The sequence below is a fragment of the Cynocephalus volans genome, chromosome 15 (genome assembly GCF_027409185.1).
Source record: "Cynocephalus volans isolate mCynVol1 chromosome 15, mCynVol1.pri, whole genome shotgun sequence".
In the NCBI taxonomy this organism is placed as follows: Eukaryota; Metazoa; Chordata; class Mammalia; order Dermoptera; family Cynocephalidae; genus Cynocephalus; species Cynocephalus volans.
The window spans coordinates 57213694-57238472 of NC_084474.1; the positions used below are offsets into that span (position 1 = coordinate 57213694).

The following is a 24779-nucleotide window of genomic DNA, read 5'->3' on the forward strand; positions in this document are numbered from 1 at the left end:
TTACAAAACAAAATGTCACTATATTAAGTCATCTGATCTTTTCAATATCCCTATGGGTAGGCTAGTGTTTATTAATATTCCCATTTCCCAGGTAAGAATACTTGAGGTAAACAGCACATAAGTAACAAACACCCAATAATGATATGGCTGAGGCTTGAATCCAGCTTTATGAGAGCGATGGAGGCAATCCCTTTTGAATAGGTAACTGACAAAAAAAGCAGAACTGATAAGAGAACTCAGAAAGACCATCATATCTCCCAGAAAACACTCTTTCAAAAATAATATCTAGACTGAAAAGGACAAAGCAGTAAAGACCTGGAAATCTGTACACTTAACCAAACAAATATCAGGGTTGGTCACAAACTGCTTTGGGATACAGCAACAACTTTAAACGACATGCAGACATGCTCAGCAGGAAAGTCAATAAGCGGCAGTCTACCACATACACATGCACCTGCACTGTACACCCTGATGGCCCATTGAGCCCACAGATATTGAGCCTGTAATAGCCAGTCAGGCAGCATCTCTGCACCACAAACTATCAAACAGCCAGTTGGCCCTCTGTGCTCCAACATACCTGGCCTGGATTCTCTGACCCAGCAAAACAGAGCCAGTGCTGGCACAAACTCCCATAGGCGAGGCCACTGAGGTATTTGCAGACATCACTGAAGACAATTACAACCAAATAAACTGCACAAAGATTCCACTACTGAATCCACCCAAATCCAAAGCCAACACAACATATCCAACAGACATCCTAGGACCCACATACAGGAAAAAAGTCATTTCTACATAATTTACTACGTAAAATTGGGAAGGGCAACTATTCCATTATATGCACAGATATCAACTTAGAGACACAGGAAACATGAAAAAGCAAAGAAATACGATACACCCAAACGAACACAATAAGTCCCCAGTAAGAGATTCCAAAGAAAAGGACAGTTATGGTATGCCTGCAAAGGAATTTCAAATATCTATTTTAAGGAAACTCAAGGAGATACAAGAGAACACAAATAATTTAATCAAATCAGGAAAACAATTCAGTACCTGAATGAGAAATTTAACAGAGATAGATATAAAAAAGAAGCAAAGAGAAATCATGAGCTGAAGAATTCAATGAATAAAATAAAAAATACACTGAGAATTTCAATAAATGGTGCGGGGAAAACTGCATATCCACATGCAAAAGAATGAGACTAGTCACCTATGTTTCACTATATCTAAAAATCAACTCAGAATGCATTAAAGATTTAAATGTAAAACCCAAAAGTGTGAAACTACTAGAAAAACACATAGGGGAAGTGATCCATGACATTAGACTGGACAAAGATTTATTAACTAACACTTTAAAAGCACAAGCACTAAAAGCCAAATAGACAAGTAGAATTGCATCAAATTAAAATGCTTTTGCACATCAAAGGAAACTGTTAACAGAGTGAAGAGACTACCTTCAGAATGAGAGAAAATATCTGCAAATTATACATCTGATGGGGGTTAATAACAAGAATATATAAGGAACTTAATAGCAAAAAATACAAATAATCCAAACTGAGAAATAGGCAAAAGATCTTAACAGACATTTTCCAAAAGAAGACATACAAATGGCCAACAGACATATGAAAAAATGCTCAGCATCAAGGGAATGCAAATCAAATCAACAATGAGATACTACCTCACTCCAGTTAGAATGGCTATTATCAAAAAGACAAAAGAAAACAAGTGTTGGCGAGGATGTGGAGAAAAGGGAACACTTGTATGCTGTTGATGGGAGTGTAAAATTGTACAGCCATTATGGAAAACAGTATAGAGGTTCCTCAGAAAATTAAAAATATAACTAATATATAATATATAATACCACATGATCTCTCTCATATGTGTAATCTTAAAAAAAAAAAAAAAAAGACAGAGAGTAGAAAAGTGGTTACCAGAAATGAGAAAAGGGAAAACATGGATCAGTTAGGCAACTGGTACATACTTACAATCAGATAGGAGGAAGAGGATCACCTACTGTGTTCTACTGCACAGTAGTGTGACTATGGTTAACAGTTAAATTTTGTACATCACATAAATAGCTAGAGGAGAGGCTTTTGAATGTTTTCACCACAAAGAAATGACAAATGTATGAGGTGAAGGTTACATTAACTACCCTGACTTGATCATTATTTTACATATATATGTGAGATATATATATATATATCATAACATCAGATTGTAGCCCATATAAGCATGTACAATTACAATGTGTCAATTAAAATAAATTTTAAAATAGCATGAAATAAAAAGGATCTTAATAGACACTTCTCAAAAGTGACACACAAATGGCCAACAGGCTTGTGAAAGAAATGCTAATCATCAGGGAAACAGAAATCAAAACAACAATGAGATACCACCTTCATCCAATTATAATGGTTATTATCAAAAAGACAAAAGAAAACAAGTGTTGGTGAGGATATAGAGAAAAGAGAACACTTGCATGCTGTTGGAAAACAGTATGGAGGTTCCTCAAAAAACTGAAAGGAGAAATATTATATGATCCAGCAATCCCACTACTGGGTATATACCCAAAGGAAATGAAGTCAGTACATCGAAGAGATATCTGCACTTCCATGTTTATTGCAGCACAATTAACAATAGTCAAGAGATGGAATCAACGTAAGTGTCCAACAACAGATGAATGATAAAAGAAAAATGTGGTATATATACACAATGGAATACTATTCAGCCATAAAAGGAATGAAATCCTGTCATTCATGGCAACGTGGATGGACATGGAGGTCATTACTTTAAGTAAACTAAGCACAGAAAGGCAAACATAATATGATCTCACTCATACCAGGAATCGAAACAAAAACCAAACTCCACAGTGATATTATAAAGGCAGAGTAGAACAGTGGTTTCTTGAGACTGGTACATAGTGGAGGGACAACAGGGAGAGGTTAGCCAACAGGTACAAAATTACAATTAGACAGGAGGAATAAGTTCTGATTTTCTATCACACAGTAGGGTGACTATGATTAACAGCTCCTATATACAACTCACAAAGCAACCTAAAATAAAATGTTAGCCAATTCCAAACAAAATCTTTCCAATTTGTTTTCAAAAAGATTAAAGAAAAAATTCAAACTAAGTATAACCATTAGAATTTCAGGTCAGTAAACATATATAAATGCTATAAAAGCTTTATTCAAAATCTAGCCTCTAAAGTCTCAAAATTTCTGAATTTGTTTAGAAACATATTTCCCATGATTACAAGAAAGGGCTTTACAATCATCTCTCCTGCTCCCATATACACACATAAAACATTATACTGACATTACTGTTTATCACCGTTCTAGTCTATTTGTGCTGCTATAACAAAATACCTGAGACTGGGTAATTGATAAATAATAGAAATTTATTTCTCGCAATTCTGGAGGCTGAGAAGTCCAAGGTCAACACACCTGCAGGTTCAGTGTCTGCTTCCAAGATAGTGCCTTAAACACTGTACCCTCACAAAGTGAATGGGCAATAAGAGCAAAAGGACCAAATACTGTGTCAAGCCTCTGTTATAAGGGCCTTAATCCCATTCACAAGGGAGGAACTCTCATGAGCTAATAACCTCATAAAGGCCCTACTTCTTAATATTATCACATTGGTGATGAAGTTTCAACATGAATTTTGGGGGCACCTTCAGACTATAGTAATCACCATCCTTGCATAAATATGCATTCACAATGTGTGCAGATAAGGTTTTCTTCATTTTTAAGGATACAAGAATAATTGACTACACTAGAAAGATAAAGTCAAATTTACATTCAGCACAAGTTTTCATTTTATGTACTAGAAGAAAATGCCATATTATAATAATACTAGAAGTACGAATCCAGGCTACATCCTACACGTATATATGGTACTTCCAAAATATTTTTCCATCATTAACTACATAGATAGTATCCTTATTTCTAAAGATCAAAAGTTTATTAAAATTTTGTGGCTACTCTAACTCTTCTTATCCTTGCCATGGGCTGGCCTAGAAATGATATGTACACAGGTAATATCCAGATACATAATTAAAGAGTCACCAAAGAAAACAAATAAATGAGCTCCATTTTTAGTATTAATAAATATTTGTATTATATACATATTTATGTTCTGTGGCCTTTATTTGAACATGATTTATGACCATTCAGATTCAGGTCCTTTCCAATCATAAAAATCCTTAACCTCTTTCATAACACATTTCAAAATATACTTCTATTGTTACTCCTTTTCTGTTTAGACTATTTATAAGCATAACATTAATCTGTGCATAAAGTTATAAGTAAAAAACTATGACGTATTAATGTATAAATTACTTTTTTTAATTTTAGGAGGATATTTTTATTATCTGGTACTGAGAGAATTCTTTGTTTTTGGAATTAATTTCTAATATGTCTCCATAACACTTTTCTACATCTTAGTTATTAAGAATATCTGTAAAATCTTCTCAGTATGTCACCAGCATCTAAAAAATGCCAGCAAATATTTTAACACATTGATTTAAAAAGCTGGTCAATATAATATCATCAACATTGCCTATAGCCACCACCAGCCACATGGTGCCTTCCTCAATTTTAATCCATCAGTTGAAGACTGTCAGAATGTACCAGTTTGTGAAAATAGCAATTTTACTGTTATCTTCCTGAAAATCATTGTAATAAAGAACAACAATAATAAATTCATTTGGTGTATAACATGTATGGTGACCTCTTTAAAGGGGTGTTTCTATGGAATAGGCAATCAATACAACAGTACTCAACGCCTGGTATTACAACCATTTAATGAGTTAAGAAACAAAGTAAGATCAAGTAATTTACATAAAGATTGGGTTCCAGAGTTAAAATTAGAATTCAAGAGTAACAGCCTTAAAGTTACAGACACATTTCTTCCTTCATGAATGTTCTCCTAACATGAATGCTTTCTTAGCTATGCTATCTCCCTCCATGATGTTTTCTACAAATCCTCTTTGGACCAGTCATCAAAAAGATAGCAAAAAGAAGATAAACAAGAAGCACAAATAATTAGTTGCTCTATGTGTTTATAAGTAGTTATGGCTCAAAATGAACCAGTGAGTGTATCTTAGGAAAACTGAAAAATTTGCACACAGATGGATCTAACGTATAAAATTTACCCCAGAACTGCAATCTATAAGGCATACTGTGTGACCCTTAGAGAAAAATACATTTTAGACTCCATTTTGAGTAAACAAATTAATTTCTATAATTATATCTAAGTTATTTGATATTTTTAATTATTTGAGTGTACACATATGATAAAGTTGAGCAAAGTAAAAACATCTAGGTCCATGTGTGTAATTTTTGCTAATTTTAAATATATACAACATATAAACATGATCCTTCAAATTTCAGAGGATTTCTTCAGAGGCTATAATCATTAAAAGTAATGCATAAAGCTGGTCAGTAATTAAATTGATCACATCTCCCTGAAAGCCAAAAACCTAGTAAATGACAACAGAGTTCAACATTTTCCAGCTGCTGAAAAGACTTTCAACATTTGGATGTAGGCAGGCATCTTATTTTCCCAGGATTTCAAAGTCCACATGCAGGCTGCTGTTCTGCTATTATAAATGAGTAATTCAAGTAGGGCATGACTGCTTCTTGTATTAACTTGATAAAGATGTTTCACTCCAAATGCATCAACAGTTGTGTTAAGTCATCCCTTTCACAGACTGACTGAGGCTTACTTATGCCATGCTTTGTTAACAATGAATCCAATAAAAAAAGCTTTACTCACTTCTGCATTTGCTTTTCTAAGACTAAAAATCCAGTTCTTAATAATTAACTCCGAGCTAAACTACATAAACTAAAATAATCTAATGATCCCAATATTTAATTTAAAAAATTTGGGTTAGAAAACAAAATCAACAATACAAGTATTCTAAATATGTTATATTTTATAATCATTTAAATTAAAAAAATTTAAATACAATTCCCTAATTAGAGTTACCTGAATATACTGAAATACTTTAGAGGGAAAATTATCTTACCATAAATATGTATCACTTTTTAACAATTATACATTTTATGTTTCTACAAAAATATGGTCTTTAATAATAATTACCAATTAAAACAAAACCATAAAGCCAATTATTTGTAATGCTAAAATAAAAATTTTCAACTCATGTGCAATCTTTTATCACTCAAAGCTTAAATCCTTCTTGAGAGACCTGTCCCAATACCATTCAATCTTCCCTTCCTCCGTTCAAATTAATCTTTTCCCGGGCCGACTCCGTGGCGCACTCGGGAGAGTGCGGCGCTGGGAGTGTGGCGGTGCTCCCGCCGCGGGTTCGGATCCTATATAGGGATGGCCAGGTGCGCTCACTGGCTGAGCCCGGTGTGGGCGACACCACGCCAAGGGTTGCGATCCCCTTACCGATCACACACAAAAAAATCTTTTCCCTCTATTTTCAGATAGCAGCAATTTACTCCCAATCAATTATAGCACTTGTTAAAGTTTGTTTTTAGAATTAGTTGTATGTATGTACTACTTAACCGAGGCACTCTATTGAAAACATTTTTATACCAGCCTCTAGCAGTGTCTTGCATGCAGCAAATAAATAAAATTAAATAGAATTCAAAGAACTCCATAATCAGTTATTTAAGGGTCTGAAATTCTCCACAGACTGTGCTCTTTGGTGAAAAGGTGAAGAATATGAGCTCTAGAGTTAAACTGCCTAGGTTCTATGTAAAATGCTTAGATTAATAATACCTTACACATAGGATGATCTAGAAAAATATTAGTATTATTATGCCAATTGCCTCAATTACTCTAATAAAACTTGGTTCTTGTTCCTTTATTTCTAATTTCAACTGCCTACCAAGCTCTCCAAATCAGTGTGCTAGATGCTTGCCTACTGTGCCCTTTTCCTTGGCCATCTATTCAATTATCTCCTGTTGAGTCCAACACCATATGCAATTAATCATCTCCTGATGATTTCTAATATCCAACAAATCTGCGTAATTCTTTCCGTTGACCTTACCATTTTTTCATTGCAATAAACTCCTAACTTTTCTCCTGGCCTCCTGTCTTTTACTCTCAACCACACTGTTGCCTAAGTTGGCCTCTAAAGCATAAATAACATAAAGCCTTTCATTTCTTCCCTTCAGCATCCACTCCAAATGCCTTAAAATGATTTTGAAGGACTTTTGTAATCTGAGGGGGTCTGCTTAACTCATCAAGCACAAACTCTTACCTTTGTTCTCATCCCATTCTAAGCTTCAGTTACACAGAAATTATTTAGTTTCCCCAACCCTGACCCACTGTTTCTCCTCCAGCTCATAATTAAGGATTCATCTTGGACGTAACTTATTCCAGGATTTTTTTCTCAAGTCTCAAACACCAGGTTAAGGGTTTCTGTGTGTGAACACATACTACTTTGTTTTACAGCAACATTTTTAGCTACCTTTTAAATGTCCGCTTGCTGTATGTCTCCCTCAATGAACTATAAGCTCATTAAAAAGGGGTCAGAGTGTCTTGTTCATCTTTATATCATAAAATTCTAGCATTAATATGTGTTGAATAAATGAAGATACTACCTGGTCACCTGAAAATGGCTATTTACAGGTGGCCATACATGGTAAAAAGAATACCAGATTAGAAGAGTCAGTTGTTTCACTTCCACTCACTAGGTACTTAACTCTAATGGTAACAATTGACATTCTGTAAAATGTTTGCTTTCTTCTTTTCTTATGGACTAGAAATGATCTTGAAAGTCTCTCCCTCCTCAAAAATACATGTATTCTTCTACACAGGATTAGTTATTATAACAAAATATTTTTTTAAGGGTAACTGGCAATTAATGATTTAACAATATCAAACTGATTTTAAAAAAGAAAAGAAAAACCTTACCCACTAACCATTAGTTTAATATTGCCTATTCCTCCTCCCTGCTTTCCTCTACATTCAGTGGCTGCCCATCACCCTGTAGGAGGGATTTAAACCCATCACTTCCTTTCTTCCCTCAAAGATTATTCACTAAGATCTCCCTGCCTTTCATCAACTATAATTCATTTTTTCAGAAAATCTCATGCTCACATATAGAAATGAAGCCTCTTTAACTCCTCACTTCTCTGTGTCTTTGTCAACTCTTATCCAGTTAGTTACCCCAAGGAAATGTTCTATTTCTCAACTTGAATCCGAAAGTATCCCTAATCAGAGCTAATAATCATAAATAATGCTTGGATCAAGAAGAGAGGAACTGATTGGAAATGAGGGTAAAAACAGAAAAAGAGTAGCACTGTTACCAACCTCTAATATACTGGAAATGCTTACAAATACCTTTAAGTGTGTCGATAATAAAGTATCTTTTTACTATCCTATTCTCCTAACTAAACCTACTTCTAGCTGAAGTAGAATTGTTTTAGATATTATTCAAGTTTACTGTTGTTGTTTTTTTTAACTTCCTTTAAACTTATTTCTAGAATATTAACTCCTACTAGTTTTCATTAAGGATTTAGTGTATTTCAACTTGGTCAAGGGTTTAACAAAAAACGAATTTTATAAGTTAGCTTTGTATTTTAACTATGAAATCAATATCTTTGTTCCTATGTAAAAATGTATTCAAATATTCAAAGAGCTATTTTTCAAGTGAACACTTAGATCACAACTCATTAAAGATTTTCTTTTTTGTATTATCCCAGATCGTTGACTAATAATAAAATAAAATTCCAACCACAATTTAAAAAGACACATTTTAATCATAACTAGAAAATAAACTGTAGGGAAAAAATAAAGCCATTTTAAACATTTTAGTCACTAGTTAGACTAAAACTATTTTGAGTAGAAATGCAAATTATGCTGTCGTAAAATCTGGTATTTTATTCAGTTATACACTGACTTCCTACCCCAAAGCATCTTTAAAAATCAAACTGTAGACTCTGTGGCTTTTAGGGCACATATATTCCCTAAAAGTGAATTATTTAAATATTAAAGGTTATGTAAGAATTAGTGTGCAAGTATGAACAAATTAACCATAATGGTCTATAAATAACTTTGTTGAAAATAAGTATTTTGGACAAATATTTTTAAATGTTTCTAATGTTTTCAGAAAATATCAAATACCATAGAATAGTACAAGTATGAGTGGGAGTCATAATCCCATCAAGCATTGGTAAACACCATTAAAAAGTACTTTTTCTTTGAATATAATAAACGAATACATATGCGCACATACATTTATATACATAATTTTTACAAAACTGGAATCTTACTATATGTAAGTTTATATTTTTATTTTTTCACACAAGCTTTTAATATAAAGTTTTTCATATGACATCAAACATTTTGTACTTGCTAATTTCAAAGATGCCCTTCTATAGATATACTCTGATTTACTTCATAATTTGCCTACTACTGGACAACAAAGATGATTTGTGATTATCATAAATAACTTGTTGTACCTACCCTTATACTTTACATACAAGTCTTTAAATGCATCTTGGATTACTCCCTTAGGATGTAATTTTAGAAGTGGGATTATGAAGGATGACCACTTAAATCCTTCATACATTTCGCTAAATAGACTTCTGGACTTTGTACCAATACATATTCCTACCAGACTTTTATGAAAGTGCTCATCTTATAAATTTCTCAGTCTTCAGTTTTATCACTTATTAAGTATTTATCAATTTCGCAGGTAAAAAATTGTTCCTTATTATTGTTTTAATATCCATTTCTTTGCTACTTGTTAGTTTCAATTTTTTCATGTGTTTTGATAATTTATATTTCTTACTTTTGTCTCCTTTGGCTATTTTCCTATGGTGTATTTGTATTTTTGTTTTTTATATATAATTGAGTTTCACACAACTTTGTCTACGATATTTTCAGATATTTTCACAGTATTTCAGATTTCCATCTTTTAGTAGAAGAGATTAGATAAGATGTAATTTTTACATTTGAAGGAAGACTTCTGATAGTTTAGATAATACTACATAAAGTGTTTAATTCTCATAAGAAAAATACAATAGAATAAATTAACCATTAAAATTAAAACATCATAATCAAAATATTACTTCTGTGAGATATGAGAACTCCATTTTGTGTGTGTGTATGTATGTATTATAGATAATGTAGATAAATACACATCTCCCTAATGCCTAAAGCAGTGCCTAACATACAGTAGGTATTCAAGTATTTGCTGAATGAATACTTTTCCCAAGAAAGATTTTTAATAAATTAGAACACACAATTTACTTAATAAAAACCATGTTAGAAAATTTTCTTTCCTTATTTAAATAACAAAAACCAAAAAAACCCTAAAAAACCCTTTATTCTGAAAAGTTTCAGATGGTGACAAAGCAATTGGCTGAAGAGAACTCAGTATGGCAAGATTTCAAAAGTCAAACCCAAGTTAAGATCTATAGAATTAGTCAACAATTAATAATACCTCCTTTGAACATAAGGAAACTGTTACTTCATCACTGCCCTCTGCCGGTGGTATCATTTCCCTTTAATTTTCTCTCCATTCATTGAAACTTTGTTTTGCAAAATTGCTTCTGACCTACCTCTATATTTAAACCACCCACAGCTAAAAATAGCTTAGCCATCTGGAATTTAGTAAGGCTTGCGGAAAACAAACTGCTTCAATGTGAAGCTCTACCGTCCACATTAACTTAGTCTGATTCTATGGGACTCTGCACCTTTCATTTCCTTTATGCTATTTTATAGATCCGTAAATCGTAGACAACTGATAGCAAAGCAAAACAATTCAATTCTTGGCTATAGAACTTGCAAATAAATTCTGACAGGAAAAAGTTCAATTGGGCTCCGTTCCCCACTGTGGAAGAAGCCAGTCTGTTTCCAAATTTATTCCAGTATTACTAATCTATAAATGCCTCTTTTTAAAAAAATTCTCCATTTATCTGGATGTAACACCTCCATGGTTCCCTCATTAATAATGAGTTAAATAAAATCTTTAACATTTGTCCATTTATCTATACAAGAGTCATGACTTTATTTTTTAAATTATTCTTTAACAGGCTCTAGTCAGACTACATTTTTTCTCTACAGAGCAATTTAGAAATAAAATAATATAGGCCTGTAGACAATAGGGCTATGCCCAAATAGCAAAAATCATTTCTTTTGGACCATCCTGTATTTACAGAATCCCTATCATATACTGGTCCTGGTCCCTGCCTTTAGAAATTCCCAGCCTCACAGGGACGGAATCCTATAAACAGTTACAACTGTTTGCAATGTGATAGCCCAAGCGATGTGGTGGTGCTTAGAAGGGAATAATTTATTGGCAAGGGAGTGGATGGGAAAGGGGGAGGAGAAGAACAAAGAGGAAGGACAAAAGTCAGAGGGAGGTGAAAATAAACAAACCAAACAAGAACACCCTCAGTAAAGTAAACCCTCACACATTAATAAACAACTGTCTCTCATTTATTTACAAAACAAAGCAATGGTATAAGATTGATTCCTATGTGCACTGTACTGACTAAAAGGGAGGCAAAATTTGTCGATGGAATCAAGTTTCTTCTAGAAGGTACAGAACAACTAGAAGAAGCAGGTAGCAAAGTTTGATGTGAATTTCACCCCTAAGTGTTTTGTAAAACAACTCCTACTGGTCAACCAAGTCTTCTATTCCTTCCTTTCAGCCAATATGAAAGCTACTATAGAGCCAACTTCAAAATGTGCACAGGATCACAAGGTTCGTATTATTGGACCTTCTAGGAGTTATAAAAATAAAAACTCACTTTGAAGATTTATATCATTTTATAAAATATAAAATAAACTGAAGAAATAATGATAGCTTTTTGATACATAAAAATATAATTTAAATTATTTTTAAAATGTGCACCTTTTATGGTGAAGTTCACATGCAACCCTTTACAACCTCAATACTTCTTGTATACTAATTTACTGCTTACTAATGAAACTACTACTTATTTACTTTGAATACCAGTTTACTCTTCCTATACAAACAGTAAAAAATGCAAGTATTTTGAATCTGTGCTATAAGTGAGGAAAACAACAGATCACAGACAAATAAGGCTTGAGAAATTTCTCCCTCTGGTTTCCTTGCAGAATCTGGGACCTTTCAAAGCAGCAAGCAATTTCCTGTGGCTATTGTGACTATTTCTGACTCCCAGCATCATGGCTTCCAGGAGACATTTCAATGTGGAAGGAGGATCCTGGAACTAAGTAAAGGATTTGCTCCTAGCTTCAGAACTGTATGCCCACAAGTTTATAGAGTTAACTTGAGGAAAAATTTAAAGTGGATGGAGATCAGGTGGGATGCAGAGAACAAGGAAGGAAAAGACTCAGAGAAATACTTTAAGTTTTAAATGACTAAATGATAATATAGGGTACTATTTCAGACAGAGTAATTAATACTTAAAATATGTATTGTTTTACAGTTTACAGTGTACTTGAGGATACAATATTTAATTTAATCTTAACAACAATCCTAGTAAGCAGATAAGAATATCATCATTTTACAGATGAGAAACCAATACCCAGAAAGGTTGACTTGCTCAAAGTATAAATAGTTTAAAATGAATGAAGGTGAATCCAGAATATAAGCCTTTATATAATTCATTCATTCAGCCATAGCTGTTTATATGCCTAACTCCTCAATATATCAGAAGTTGCTTTACAGTAGAGACTTTGATGTATCATTACCTTTCTACACACAGAAAACTTGCAATAATTATTTTTTGGTTCAAAGAATGAATAAATGAATGATCATACTGAAAAAGTAGAACAATAAAAATATGAGAATGGCAAAGAAATACTTCAAATATTGATTTAGGATATGTAAATATTTAAATACATACTTATTTTAAATATTGTAAATTCCTTTAATTACTATTCTACATTGAAATTTATACTTCTTATATGTGAAAATATTGTGCTCTTTTTACCATAAGATATGTATTAAACATTTTGTAAAATAAGTACAATCAAAATGCATATGGCAAATATTTTACTGAACATTTTCATTGTGTGTGTGTCTAAATGAAAAAAAAAACAGATTTTTAAAAGTAATTAGGATAAAAAATTCTCTGTGCTATAAATGCAACATTCTCAAAAAGCTATGTCCTGGCAACTATCATAATCTTTTAGAAATTGTTTATATTACAACTAAAAATCACTTTGTTCCTGTGTTCCCACAACTAATTCGTATGGTAAAAAGATCACTAAACTTACTTTTACGCATAACATCTTTAACATTTGCTCCCCTTTCTGTGTTTGTGATTAAATGTAACATTTTGAAATCCCAAAGTTCTGAGAAAAACATAAATCCTTGTCTCACAGCTGCTGTTTGACTCTAGTAACACATGCATTTTCTTTTCAAGCATCTACCATCAAAACTCCCAAAGGGCTCAGACTGGAGAACACCTGCATCTCTTCATTTAGTTCCAATAACAGAGCCTAAACTCCAAAATTACAAAAATAGATGCTCTGTTCAGCTGTAGTTACATTTTGCCCCTAATTCCCGTGAACAAAAATGCTAGGAGCATGAAATCATTCAGGCAAGCTCTGTCATCAACAGGATAAGATTTTTTGCACCAGAAGCCCAGTGGGAACATGATAGAAAACTGGCAACAATTACAGATAAAGTACATGAGTAAAATCCTCAGGGAAGAGAGAGGAAATGTAATAAGATAGATGGGTATAATTTTTACACATTTATGCCCAAACCACAAATGTGAATTGTCTTTAATTGCTATAATATATAAGCATTCTTACTCACGAGTTCTGCCAAAAATACTAAATACATAACTTCAAGGCAATTCACTATTCTACATTATGAGATTTTTTTGAAACAAAAGACATTCCCTGTAAGTTAAACTTTACAATAGAAAACACTCCCTATTTTTAAAACTCCTTAACAATTCATATTCTACCCAACCAACTCTGAACAGTAAAATGAAAGAGTGTGCATGCTGGTATGTTTTCATCAAGAGAGAAAACTACCATCCAATTTAACTGTGCATTTCTAAAGACCAGAATTGTAATTGTGATTTTCTTATCCAATAACAATAATCAATTCCCCCATATCTGATGAGTAAAATATAAAAATGTCTTAATCAATGATAATCCAGTAAAACTTTATACCTATTTCTGAAACTGATTACACCAGAGAATAAGAAGATTGGTTTAAATTGGCATTATATCTCAAGATACTTCAAGAGGAACACTTGGTTCTCCATTAAAATAACATCATAATCACATAATTCTATTTTTCAAATCTCAGGAAGAAAATGTTAGCTTGAGTTTTATATATGAAAAAAATAGCATATGCACCTATCTGACTTGCACAAGTAACTATAGCCAACCAGATACCTGAAAGCTATCTCCTTTATTAATGGCAGACCAAGATCAATTAGGTGAAACTTCACAGGAATAAATATAATGTTCTCCACGTAAGTTCATAAACTAATATAGATATGTAAAATACAGAACATTGTCTTAAGAGTAGTTCATGTGAAAAAGATCTATGATTTCCAGTGGCACACAAGACAAATAGCAACTAACCAGAAGTCCACAATACAAATCTAGGAAGTGTACATGCTGTACTTTGTGCTATGTGGAGGAGGATTCTGTTAAATTTTGTTACTATATTAAAAGAAACACTTTCAAACACATAGTGAAAGTAATCAGTATGGCAATGAATCTGAAGACAAATCGTATAGGAAATGACTGAAATAAATATGCATAGGCTATCCAGTTAAAGAAAAAAAAAAGCATTTGTGTAACATCAACTCATATGTAGGGAAGAAAGAAGGAGGAATTGAGCTAGCGCAGAAATTGACAGCAATTAAGAGGGATACAGTGCCATTAATTGAAAGAATAAATAATGGCATATGTAATAGGGAAGAAAAAATAAAAGAGTTTAGTCTTAAGTGTGTTAGGCACCATTAAAAACATCCACAGGAAAATAGTTAAGAGATGGCTAAAATTTGGAGTCTGAATCTCAAAAGAAAGTAAATGGACAGAGAGATAAATTTATGTCTGAAAACGGACGTGTTGTTTAGATCACCCAGAGAGAAAGAAGAGAATCAATAACATAATCTTGGAAACAACCTATATTTAAGTCACAAAGGAAAGAAACATGTTGGAGGAGGGGAACAAAGCAAGGAGAACCAAGAAACTATATTCTTCGGTGTCAAGAATTATGAAGGGCCTAAGATTTAATCTATCAAAGTTTCCTTGAATGCTGCAGAAGATAAGACTGTTGAGTCAGAGACTAAGGACTTTATTACTCATGGCACAGGAAGCAGCTGCCAACATATTTGCATCAGTTCCTATTGCCCCCAGGTCCCACAGAGGTGACTATCACAGAGATGTGTCCAAATGGATGCCAGTACATGCAGTGAATTACATAATATCAGATGAACAATGAGTTGAGAGACCAAATGTTTTATAACAGGCAGTGTGCATGCCTTCCCTTTGCTCAGAGTAAGAGACTATATCTATCTTCCAAGGCTGTTCATTATACAAACATCTTTGAAAACATAGTCCAGAACAAGAGGCAGTCAGTGTCTCCATTCACAAGTGAAGCAAGAATGGAATCAGTGCCTCCATACACAAGTTATGCAAAAATACAAAAAATATAAAGGGACTTCTCTCTTAACACCTGGAAGCCAAGAAAGACTAAGATTTCAACAGAATGGGTATAGAGACTAAAGAGGATGAATATTAAAAGAGGGGAAAAAAAGCTGTGAAAAACAAGTTTTGTCAGGTATATTTAAGTCTGATACATTTATAAGAGGAAAACAAAAGAAATGGAAGTTACAGTCCAATGAACAAAAAATCTAATAGTAATTAGAACTGTTTAACGGAAGGTACTGGTGGATATTTTCTCCAATAGTAGACATATACAGAAGGAAAAGTAAGAAGACAGCCAAGCTGGAGATGCTAGAGCTCAGGGGAAGAGAAGGAGAGACCTAAGGAGTACACAAAGGTGAGAGAAGCCATGATGAGAGAAAGAAAAAACCACTTGGACCAATTCGAGCCTGGCTGCTTCCAGGCTGGAGCTGCTGAACACACAGAGCAGGAGCTGGCAAAAGCCACAGCTGTGCATTTTGGATGAAGTTGCTTGGAGGTGGTAGGGGAGAAGAGGGCCTTGGTGGCCGCCACGCCAGCAAGACCACTAATAGGGTTCCCGAGGACCCACATAAGAGCAAGGAGCCACAACAGCTGAAAAAAAGGAGACACTCAGAGGCCAGTGAGTCATTGCGAGGGACCGGAGCACAGCCCATCCCATGGGAAGTGTTTGGAGCACAGGCAGTGGGGAGACAGGCCCACCAGGGGAACACTGGGGCACAGCAAAGACAGCTGATCTGCCTCCCAGTCAGTGTAGGACCACTCAGAGGAGACTGGTCAGGAATACAAAATTGCATGGGATGCAGTTTGACGTAAAGATTCAGGCCCAGACCAGAGTTTCTACACAACCCAGGTGCACCAGATCTCACCATATCCAGAAGTACTTATAAAGCCAACCATTAAAGCCTGAGCTGCACAAAAAGCCTTCCCCAGGGAATCAGCAGCAAGGCAGTAATTTAGTTCAACCACAGAGCTCAAGTACTGGTCCCCACACGAAGTTCCCCCATTTTAGAAGTAAGCAAAGGACAACAAATTAGTCCCAGGGCAAAGTTAAGTGGTGGGAACAGCAAATAATCTAACACAGAACTAAAAGAAATAACAAAGTACCCCAACCAGAGACAAAGTTTGACAGTAACTAGTAAAGGTCTCATGTCACCAAAGAACACCTATAACACCTAGAAGGATCAGACGTCCCCTAGGCTACTGAGTCAGAAAGGGAGGAGGGCAGTGGGCCTCAGCCATGCCCCTAGACATCTGCAGCCAGTCCCAAGGGTGGGGGCTGAGGGCCTCAGTCATACCCCCCAACAAACACAACCACCCAAGCAACAACCACCGAGCCACTGCAGGAAGCACCCCAGGCTCTCCCAAGCCAGGGTGGTGGGGGGCCTGGGGCCTTGGGCCTCAGTCATGCCCCCAACACAAGCAACCAGCTCAGCAACAACCATTGAGCCACCACAGGAAGCACCTCAGGCTCTTCAGAGCCAGGGCAGTGGGAGGCCAAGGGCCTGGCCCATGCCCTCAGGACACACGCATCCAACCCAGTGACGAACACCAAGATGCACCCGGGTTCTCAAGCTGGGGTGGTGGGAGTTGAGGGCTTTTGCCACACCCCCCTGACATCTGCACCCAGCCCAGCAATGACCAAGCCACCACTGGAAGCCACCCAGTCTCCCCTGTGCCACAGGCCTCAACCCTGCCCCTCCTCCTCCTTCCTTCTTCCATCATATTTCCTCCCCCTTTCCCCTCTCCCTCTCCCTCCCAACTGCTCTGCAACATCATAGAATGTAAAAAAATAATAATAATAAAATTAAATTTAAAAAATAACTTACTATTTATCTGTCAGATACATTCATACTCTTGACCATCTGTCATAAATGTTCATTCATTCAACAAATGGTTTTTCAAGCATTCCTTATTTGTCAGGCAACATTAGGCACTGGAGATAAATGTGAAGCAGCCAGTGACTAACTCTGCTCTCATGGAACTCACTGTCAAGTGGTGAAGACAGACCAAATAAATATACACTGTCAAAAGGGATATGAAAGAAAAGTACAGTGAACTATGAAAGAATGTAACAGAGGTACTTAATCAAATTGAGTGAGTGGGGAGGCAGAGATGCAGTGTCAGGGAAGGCTTCCTTAAAGAAGTAGTAGTTGAGCTCAGATTGTACAACTGAGCTGAAATTAAGCAAGTATAGAAAGGGCAAGTATAATTATAAGAATCCCAGACAGAAGAAAACAGCATATGTAAAAGCATAATCACCATTGAGAAAATGAAAAAAAAAAATCCAATGGATCTGGAAATACAGAGAGGGAGACATGTAAAAGACACTTCTAACACTGGCTTAGTGATCACTTTATATTCCTAAATAGAAGACACTCCAAACTTATTTATATATTAATACCATGATTAACAAAGACTCAAAACTCTTCAGCAAGCAGAACCTGCTATAAATCACAGGCAACACATAGCATATGAAGAACAGCCAAAACCTATATCTTAAAAGATCAGGGAAGAAAAATGTTTAGAACCCATTTTAATATATTTTACATACATCAATTATAGTCACCAAGTGCTTCTACCTATGAAGGAGCCAGAGATGCATCTATTTCTCTATTTCACCCCTAATATACAAACAAATGTAAGAAATATTAGTGTCATTACATGGTTTCCCTGAACAGTAACAATGAATACAGAATATGGGCCAACACACTGTACTCCCACACAAGCCTTCAGCTCCTTTAATGTAATCAGAGTCAGTCAAGTGCAAAGAATGCAATCAAGATGGGAAGAGGGAAGAGTGCAAAGGGAATTGCTGAGACTTCAAAGACAAAGCAATGTTGTAAGATCATAAAAGTGTGGTTCTTTTGACAGTGCTTAATATATAGTATGAAAGGAGCTCCTCAAAGTTAAGGACTTTAAAGGCTAGGGGATGCAGTATTTAGCAATGTGGTCCTAAGGTTAAAAGACAAAATGGTAAATGGCCTAAAACAGTGGGAAAATGTTATATTCAGAAGCCCCAGGTTCTAGTGCAGAGTATGATTTGCTAGGCACTGGACAAGTTATTTAAGTTCTAGGCCTCTATTTCCTCCTTTGCAAGATACAAGTAATATTTGCTGTGCCTAAAACAGGCTTGTTTTGTAAACAAAGAAAATACTTCACAAGAAAATGATTTTTAAATTGTAAAGTAGTATATTTATAATGTTTTACTAACACCCTTAATACTTCTTTCAGTCATATTAATTCCTAATCCCTATTAATAAAGCTGTCCATTCCCTCATATTCTGAAACCACAGTCAAAAGACTCTGCCTAACTAAGCTCCTGTCAAAACTCATTCCTAATTGACCTCTATATATCATCCATAACATTTGCTGGTCCCCAGTTTTAACTCCCTCTACTCAATTTGGAAGCATGTACAGCTGTCTTCTACACATCATGCCATGATCCTCACAAGCCAGTTAGTATGATCATCATTCGAATGCTATAAACCCACGGGAAAAGTTCATTAACTACCTCACCTAACCTTTTTTTGTGTGAAAGAGCCAGGTATTACTCCTGCTTCTCTTTAATTGTTCATCTAGAAGGGTTTAACCACCTAGCATCTTTTTTTCTTTCTTTTTAAATATCTGAAAAGACTCCATTAGATGCCCTAGCCCCAAAAACCAAAGAAAATTAAAAATAATCATCACTTACTTGCTTATTCATTCATTAAATATTTAATGTTAGCCTAGTATGTGCTGGTTATTATTCTAGATGCTGGGAAAATGGCAGTGACCAAAAAAAGACAAAACTTCCTGCCCAAATGAAGCATAAGATTCTAATAGTAGGGAAAAAAATCAACAAGATAAATCATAACATATATATAGTACGGTAGACTCTGATAAACAGTAAGAAAAACTAAAGAAGAGTAGAGAAATAAGAACTACATATCAATGTGAGTCTGTATGTGTTGAGACTGTATGTGTGTTTGTACATGTGCACACACACATACAGGGGCTTGTATGAGAGAGAAAGAGGAAAAAAATTAGATACAATGGCCAGGAAAATACTTGCTGAGAGGGTGATATATATTTCAGTAAAGTCTTAAATGACTGTTAAATCATTTCATTTCAATTTACCATTTGTCAATAAAAAGTCACATACGCACAGACACACACATACACACAACCCAATTTAAATCTTGTTACATGAACAGAATATCAATCAAAATTATTTTAAAACTGGCTTGAACAATAATACTTATGAGCTCCTTAAACCATACCATTAAATCATTAAGCCATGAATGTGGTGGTGGTTCTAAGGTGGGTGGAAAATTTAAATTTAAAAATGCCCTAAATAAGTATATGAATGTACAGCAAAATCATAACATTTTAGCATTAAAACATACCTAAAGGAACATTTTCAAAGTACCAAATATATGATCACATTAAAACTTTACACACAAATCCATAAACATATCACTAAACATAACACTAGCGCTGAATATTAGGTAAATTTCCTTTACAGAAGGAAAAATGTAAAACTTTACCCTATAAACATCATAGGTATCACATAATTTTTTCTTTTACCAGTTTACTTTTAGGCCCATATGAAAAGTTAAAGATACATATACAATTTTGCGACCCTAAACATTCATTAAATTACAAAGAATAATACGAATATTGTTAGGAGAAAATCAGATTATTATTTAAATAAGCTTGACTCCTTAATTAATACTAATTGTGTATATGGCAAAACAGAAAACTAGAAGTCCCTGTCTAACTCAAGAGTATATGGCAGACTCAGATAAGATTAGTTCCTTCTAAGGTATCAAAACTGTAACCGGATGGCCTGATTATTTTAATAACATCTTAATAATTTCATGATTTGAAAACAAAACCAACCAAAAACTACTGCTTGGTTAATTATATTACAGAGTTTACTAAACAACATATATAGGAAGATATTTAACAAAAGCATGCTGCTGATTTAACCACCAGTCCCCTCTCCCTAAAACTGGGGTAGGCAAATCACATAGGACAAATCTAGCCCAATTCCTGATTTTGTAAATAAAATTTTATTGGAACACAGTCATGTCCACTCATCTACGTATTGTCTATGGCTATTTTTGTTCTATAACAGCAGAAATGAATAGTTGAGACAAAGACCATATGGTCCACAAAGCTTAAAATATTAGCTATCTGGCCCTTTACTAAAATGTTTATCAATTCCTGCCTTAAAAGATTGTAAAATCTTTTATTCACAGGCACAGTTCTAGTTTGGGTCTTGGTATTATCCTCGTAACATTCTTTCCTTAGGGTTCCACATCAATATTCACTAGGCTGATTTCTTCTTTCTGAGGAATGTTGTCTTGTCTTTAGAAGCATGCTGATAGGACATCCTCAGACTTGCCTTTCAAATACAGACACTCCAAAACTTACCACAGGGTTACGTCCCAATAAACCCATCTTAAGGTAAGTCAAAAATATATTTAACATATCTAACCAACCAAACATCATAGCTTGGCCTCACCTACCTTAAACATACTCGTAACATTTAAATTAGCCTATAGTTAGACACAATCTGGCAAGACAGTACCCTGGTGGAGTATTGGTTGTTTACCCTCGTAATCACATGGCTGACTAGGAGCTATGGCTCACTGCCCCTGCCCAGCATCTCCAGAGAGTATTCTATTTCTTTCTACTGAATGCGTATCACTTTTGCACCATTGTAAAGTTGAAAATTGTAAGACAAACGATCATAAATCAGGGACCATCAGTAGTAATTTCCATTTTCTAATGTGGATGCCATTCAGCTACAAACCCTACTGCAACAAATCTCATCTTGCAAATGTCTTTTGTGTCCCTGCATATGTGCACTGCTTTCTTTAACATTCACCTCCATATAGTCTCTGTCTAGTCAGTTAATTACAAATTGTTTCATAGTTTCTACTTCGGAGTTAGTAATGCTTAACGTATTTTCTATAAGCTACAGTACTTGTTGAATAATGTTGATGGAGTTCTACTCTTAGACAACTATGTGAAACTACTCACTGGCCAATTAATTCTGAAGAAAACATCCAAACCCACTACTCTTTAACAAAATCTCCATATTGTTATCTTATTTGTAGCCTAACTGACTGACCAACTTAGTATTACTCACATACTGGCTAACTGAACTCATGGCTGAACTCATACCTTCGCCACCCCTGCCACCCCCCCAGTTTTCACTGATGGTTCTGGTATCTACTCTCAACATGAGAGGTATGACTCTGCTATTATGGCATTGAATAAAATGAAATAAATTCTAAGCAAAGTGCTACCAGAAAAAAACATAACTCTAAAAAATGAGATTATAACCTCTGACTTTTTTTCTTAGTTCCATCATCAAAATCTTTTCCTTTCTACAAAATTACAGAAGGCCCAAACCTAATTTTAATATGGTAAACTGTGGGTTATAATCAAAGTGCTAATATCCCAAGAAAATACATATTACATGGTATGCTACATTTTAAAACTCAGTTGGACTATATAGATATGCATCTGAAGTTAAGTGCTATACATACAGCTAAATTCTCTCATACAAAATAAAAACAATTATTGTTTGTAAACACATTTCAATGATCAAAATTGATACAAAAATACTTCATCTGAATTTTGAAAAAGCCCAACTGCAGAGAGTATCCCAGTATATTCAAATTGCCAAAAAAGAAAAAAATTCTCAATTTTAAAAATGTTTCTGGAAAACGAAATGCAAAATAAGGGAATAATGACAGGTTTGTACTTACCAGAATTGTGGCAGTAGTCCATACATTGTGGAACTTGTATTGTGAAGGCTATCAAATCTGGAGCTAAGAGAGATTCTGGCTTTCTACTCTCTTTGAGCCACTTGGTGCGGTGAAGGTCTTTAGTGTCAGAAGGACCCTGAAGCAAGGGAATCAACTTCTCTTTTCCACTGTCACCTGAATAGAAATATTTATGAAAAAAAGAAAAACAACAAATTTTGTTAAATAAAATACAGGAGTAGCTTGAGGATGCTTGGTCTGAAAACATTCCAACACCATAAAATAACATTTTAATTATGTTTGGTAATTTTAGCTCTACATTTAGTTATACACTAAGGAGGCTGACTGATAAAATTAAAAGTATTTTTAACTCTTAAAATTAAATTTTAACATTTTGCTAATGAACGTAGAACATGTTCAGAAAATCTTATGAAAGAAAACAACTTGAATATATTGTCTTCCAAAAATTCAACAGAATCTAAACCTTTATAAACTTATCTTGAAATTTTGCTTACACTAAATTATAAATACAAATCACTAAAAAAATTACAAATAGCTTAAGGAAAATATAAAATAAAATACTGGTAGAAAGGTGAAGTCAATTACAACCCTAAATTTAAAAACAGCTGTTTTCTTTTTAATTCTATTATACTAACATTTTTATTAAGTTTTTAAGTTAAAAGACAGTACTTCAAAAAGTTCATGGAAAGATTAGTATTATCTTCTAATTCTATTTTTTCATGAACTTTTTAAAGTACCCTCATATATATCTATACTTCCTATTACCACAAAAACTAAAATAAACATTCATTTAATTTTTCTCTCTCATAACAATTCTTTAAACAATGCAAAGCTTTTTTTCTTTAAATAAAAATTAATTTGTTAAAGTCAAGAAGTATCATCCTGGCACAATTAAAACTTTTTCATATAAAAATTTAAAAAATTTAAAATCTCTGATTCATAGGAACAATGAGTAAATTCTTGTTTCAGTAACGCTCCTTGTAAAATGCAAGGCCAATTCTCCTATACAGGCAATAAAGTTTTACGTGGTCCAGCTGCACATACCTGGGGCTTTGGCACAAATTTTTATTGATCCCATGGTCCCAGAGGCACATTTGACCAATGATGTGCTGCAGTACTTCAATTCAACGTTCTGGATTGAGCCCTCAAGAGTTGGCAGGGGATTCTTAGTTTTCACACCTAATAAAAGAAAACTGCAAATGTACTAGCCGATTGAATTTAAATAATTTTTATATTCCTTCACCAAGGCATTTAAACTTAATTATACTTTAATTATCTACCTCAGATGTTCTTACAGTATTTGTGTTAGGTTTCATAGTTCAGTATTTAGGAGGTGAAAGGATACAATTTTAAAATAAATGGGCTGAACTCTCATAACTATACTTACGCAGTCAGGTCTTGATTAATTGAGCTCAAGAAATAAAAGTAAATTCACAAATATTTGTTTAAAAAACAAGAGACAGTTTTAGTAATCATGTTTGGCTTTAGAATATAGAGTAAGATTTTTCTTTCTGAAACAAATTTAATTTATAAATTGAGTTTCATATGGGCACAGACTTTTAAACAGAAAACTGACTAAAACAGACTCCCCAAAATATCTTGGTAATGTAATAGAAACAAGAAGGCTCAAAACAGCTCCTAAGTTAAAATACGATAGCTTATAAGCAAAATTGACTTTATGTTGTCAAAAAGAAGCAAAGGGATCTTTATCAATTAACCAAAAAAAGGACATTAATGTCTCTAGTATGTACTACTTGCTGAAAGATATAAAAGCACAGAAGGCAATAATTACCATAAATAAATAGTTGGGAAAACTTAATTTAAAAGGGGAAACACCTTGGTTTTCTGCCTGATAATTCTCACCCATCCTCAGGACCAAACTGTGGTTCTCCCTTTTAAAGGCCTATATAATATAGATATTATTATTATCCTCATTTTACACATGAGAACTGGAGGAGTTAACTAATTTTTGCCCAAAGCACTACAGTTAGTAAGTGAAAGAGCTAAAGTATTTAACATAACCTGATCCCATCACAGAAGACTTTACCATGCATTTTGCCTAAATTCATGAGCACCCACCAACATTATTTCCGTTCTTTTCCCCATTCTCTCTCTCTCTCTCTCTCTATATATATATATATATATTTTTTTTTTTTGGGTGACCGGTCAGGGGATCGCAGTCCTTGGCTTGGTGTCGCCCGCACCACACTCAGCCAGTGAGCGCACCGGCCATCCCTATACAGGATCCGTACCTGCAGCCTCGGCGCTCCCAGCGCTGCACTCTCCTGAGTGAGCCACAGGGTCAGCCCTTCCCCATTCTATACTTTGATTAAATATATACTGTCCTTCATATTTGACACTTCTTTATGTATGAATAATTAAGAAAGCCATAAGCTT

At 34.4% G+C, this 24779-nt stretch overlaps 1 protein-coding gene across 2 annotated transcripts in view; it reads right to left on the reverse strand.

Moving 5' to 3' along the window:
- Positions 1-24779, reverse strand: part of VPS13B (vacuolar protein sorting 13 homolog B) — a 794525-nt gene that overhangs the window by 546681 nt on the left and 223065 nt on the right. For both annotated transcript variants that reach the window (XM_063079322.1, XM_063079323.1), the window contains exons 18-19: positions 23427-23561; positions 22365-22538 (exon numbers count right to left, since the gene is read on the reverse strand). In XM_063079322.1, the coding sequence (XP_062935392.1) occupies positions 22365-22538; positions 23427-23561 (309 nt within the window). The remainder of the gene's footprint in view (positions 1-22364; positions 22539-23426; positions 23562-24779) is intronic.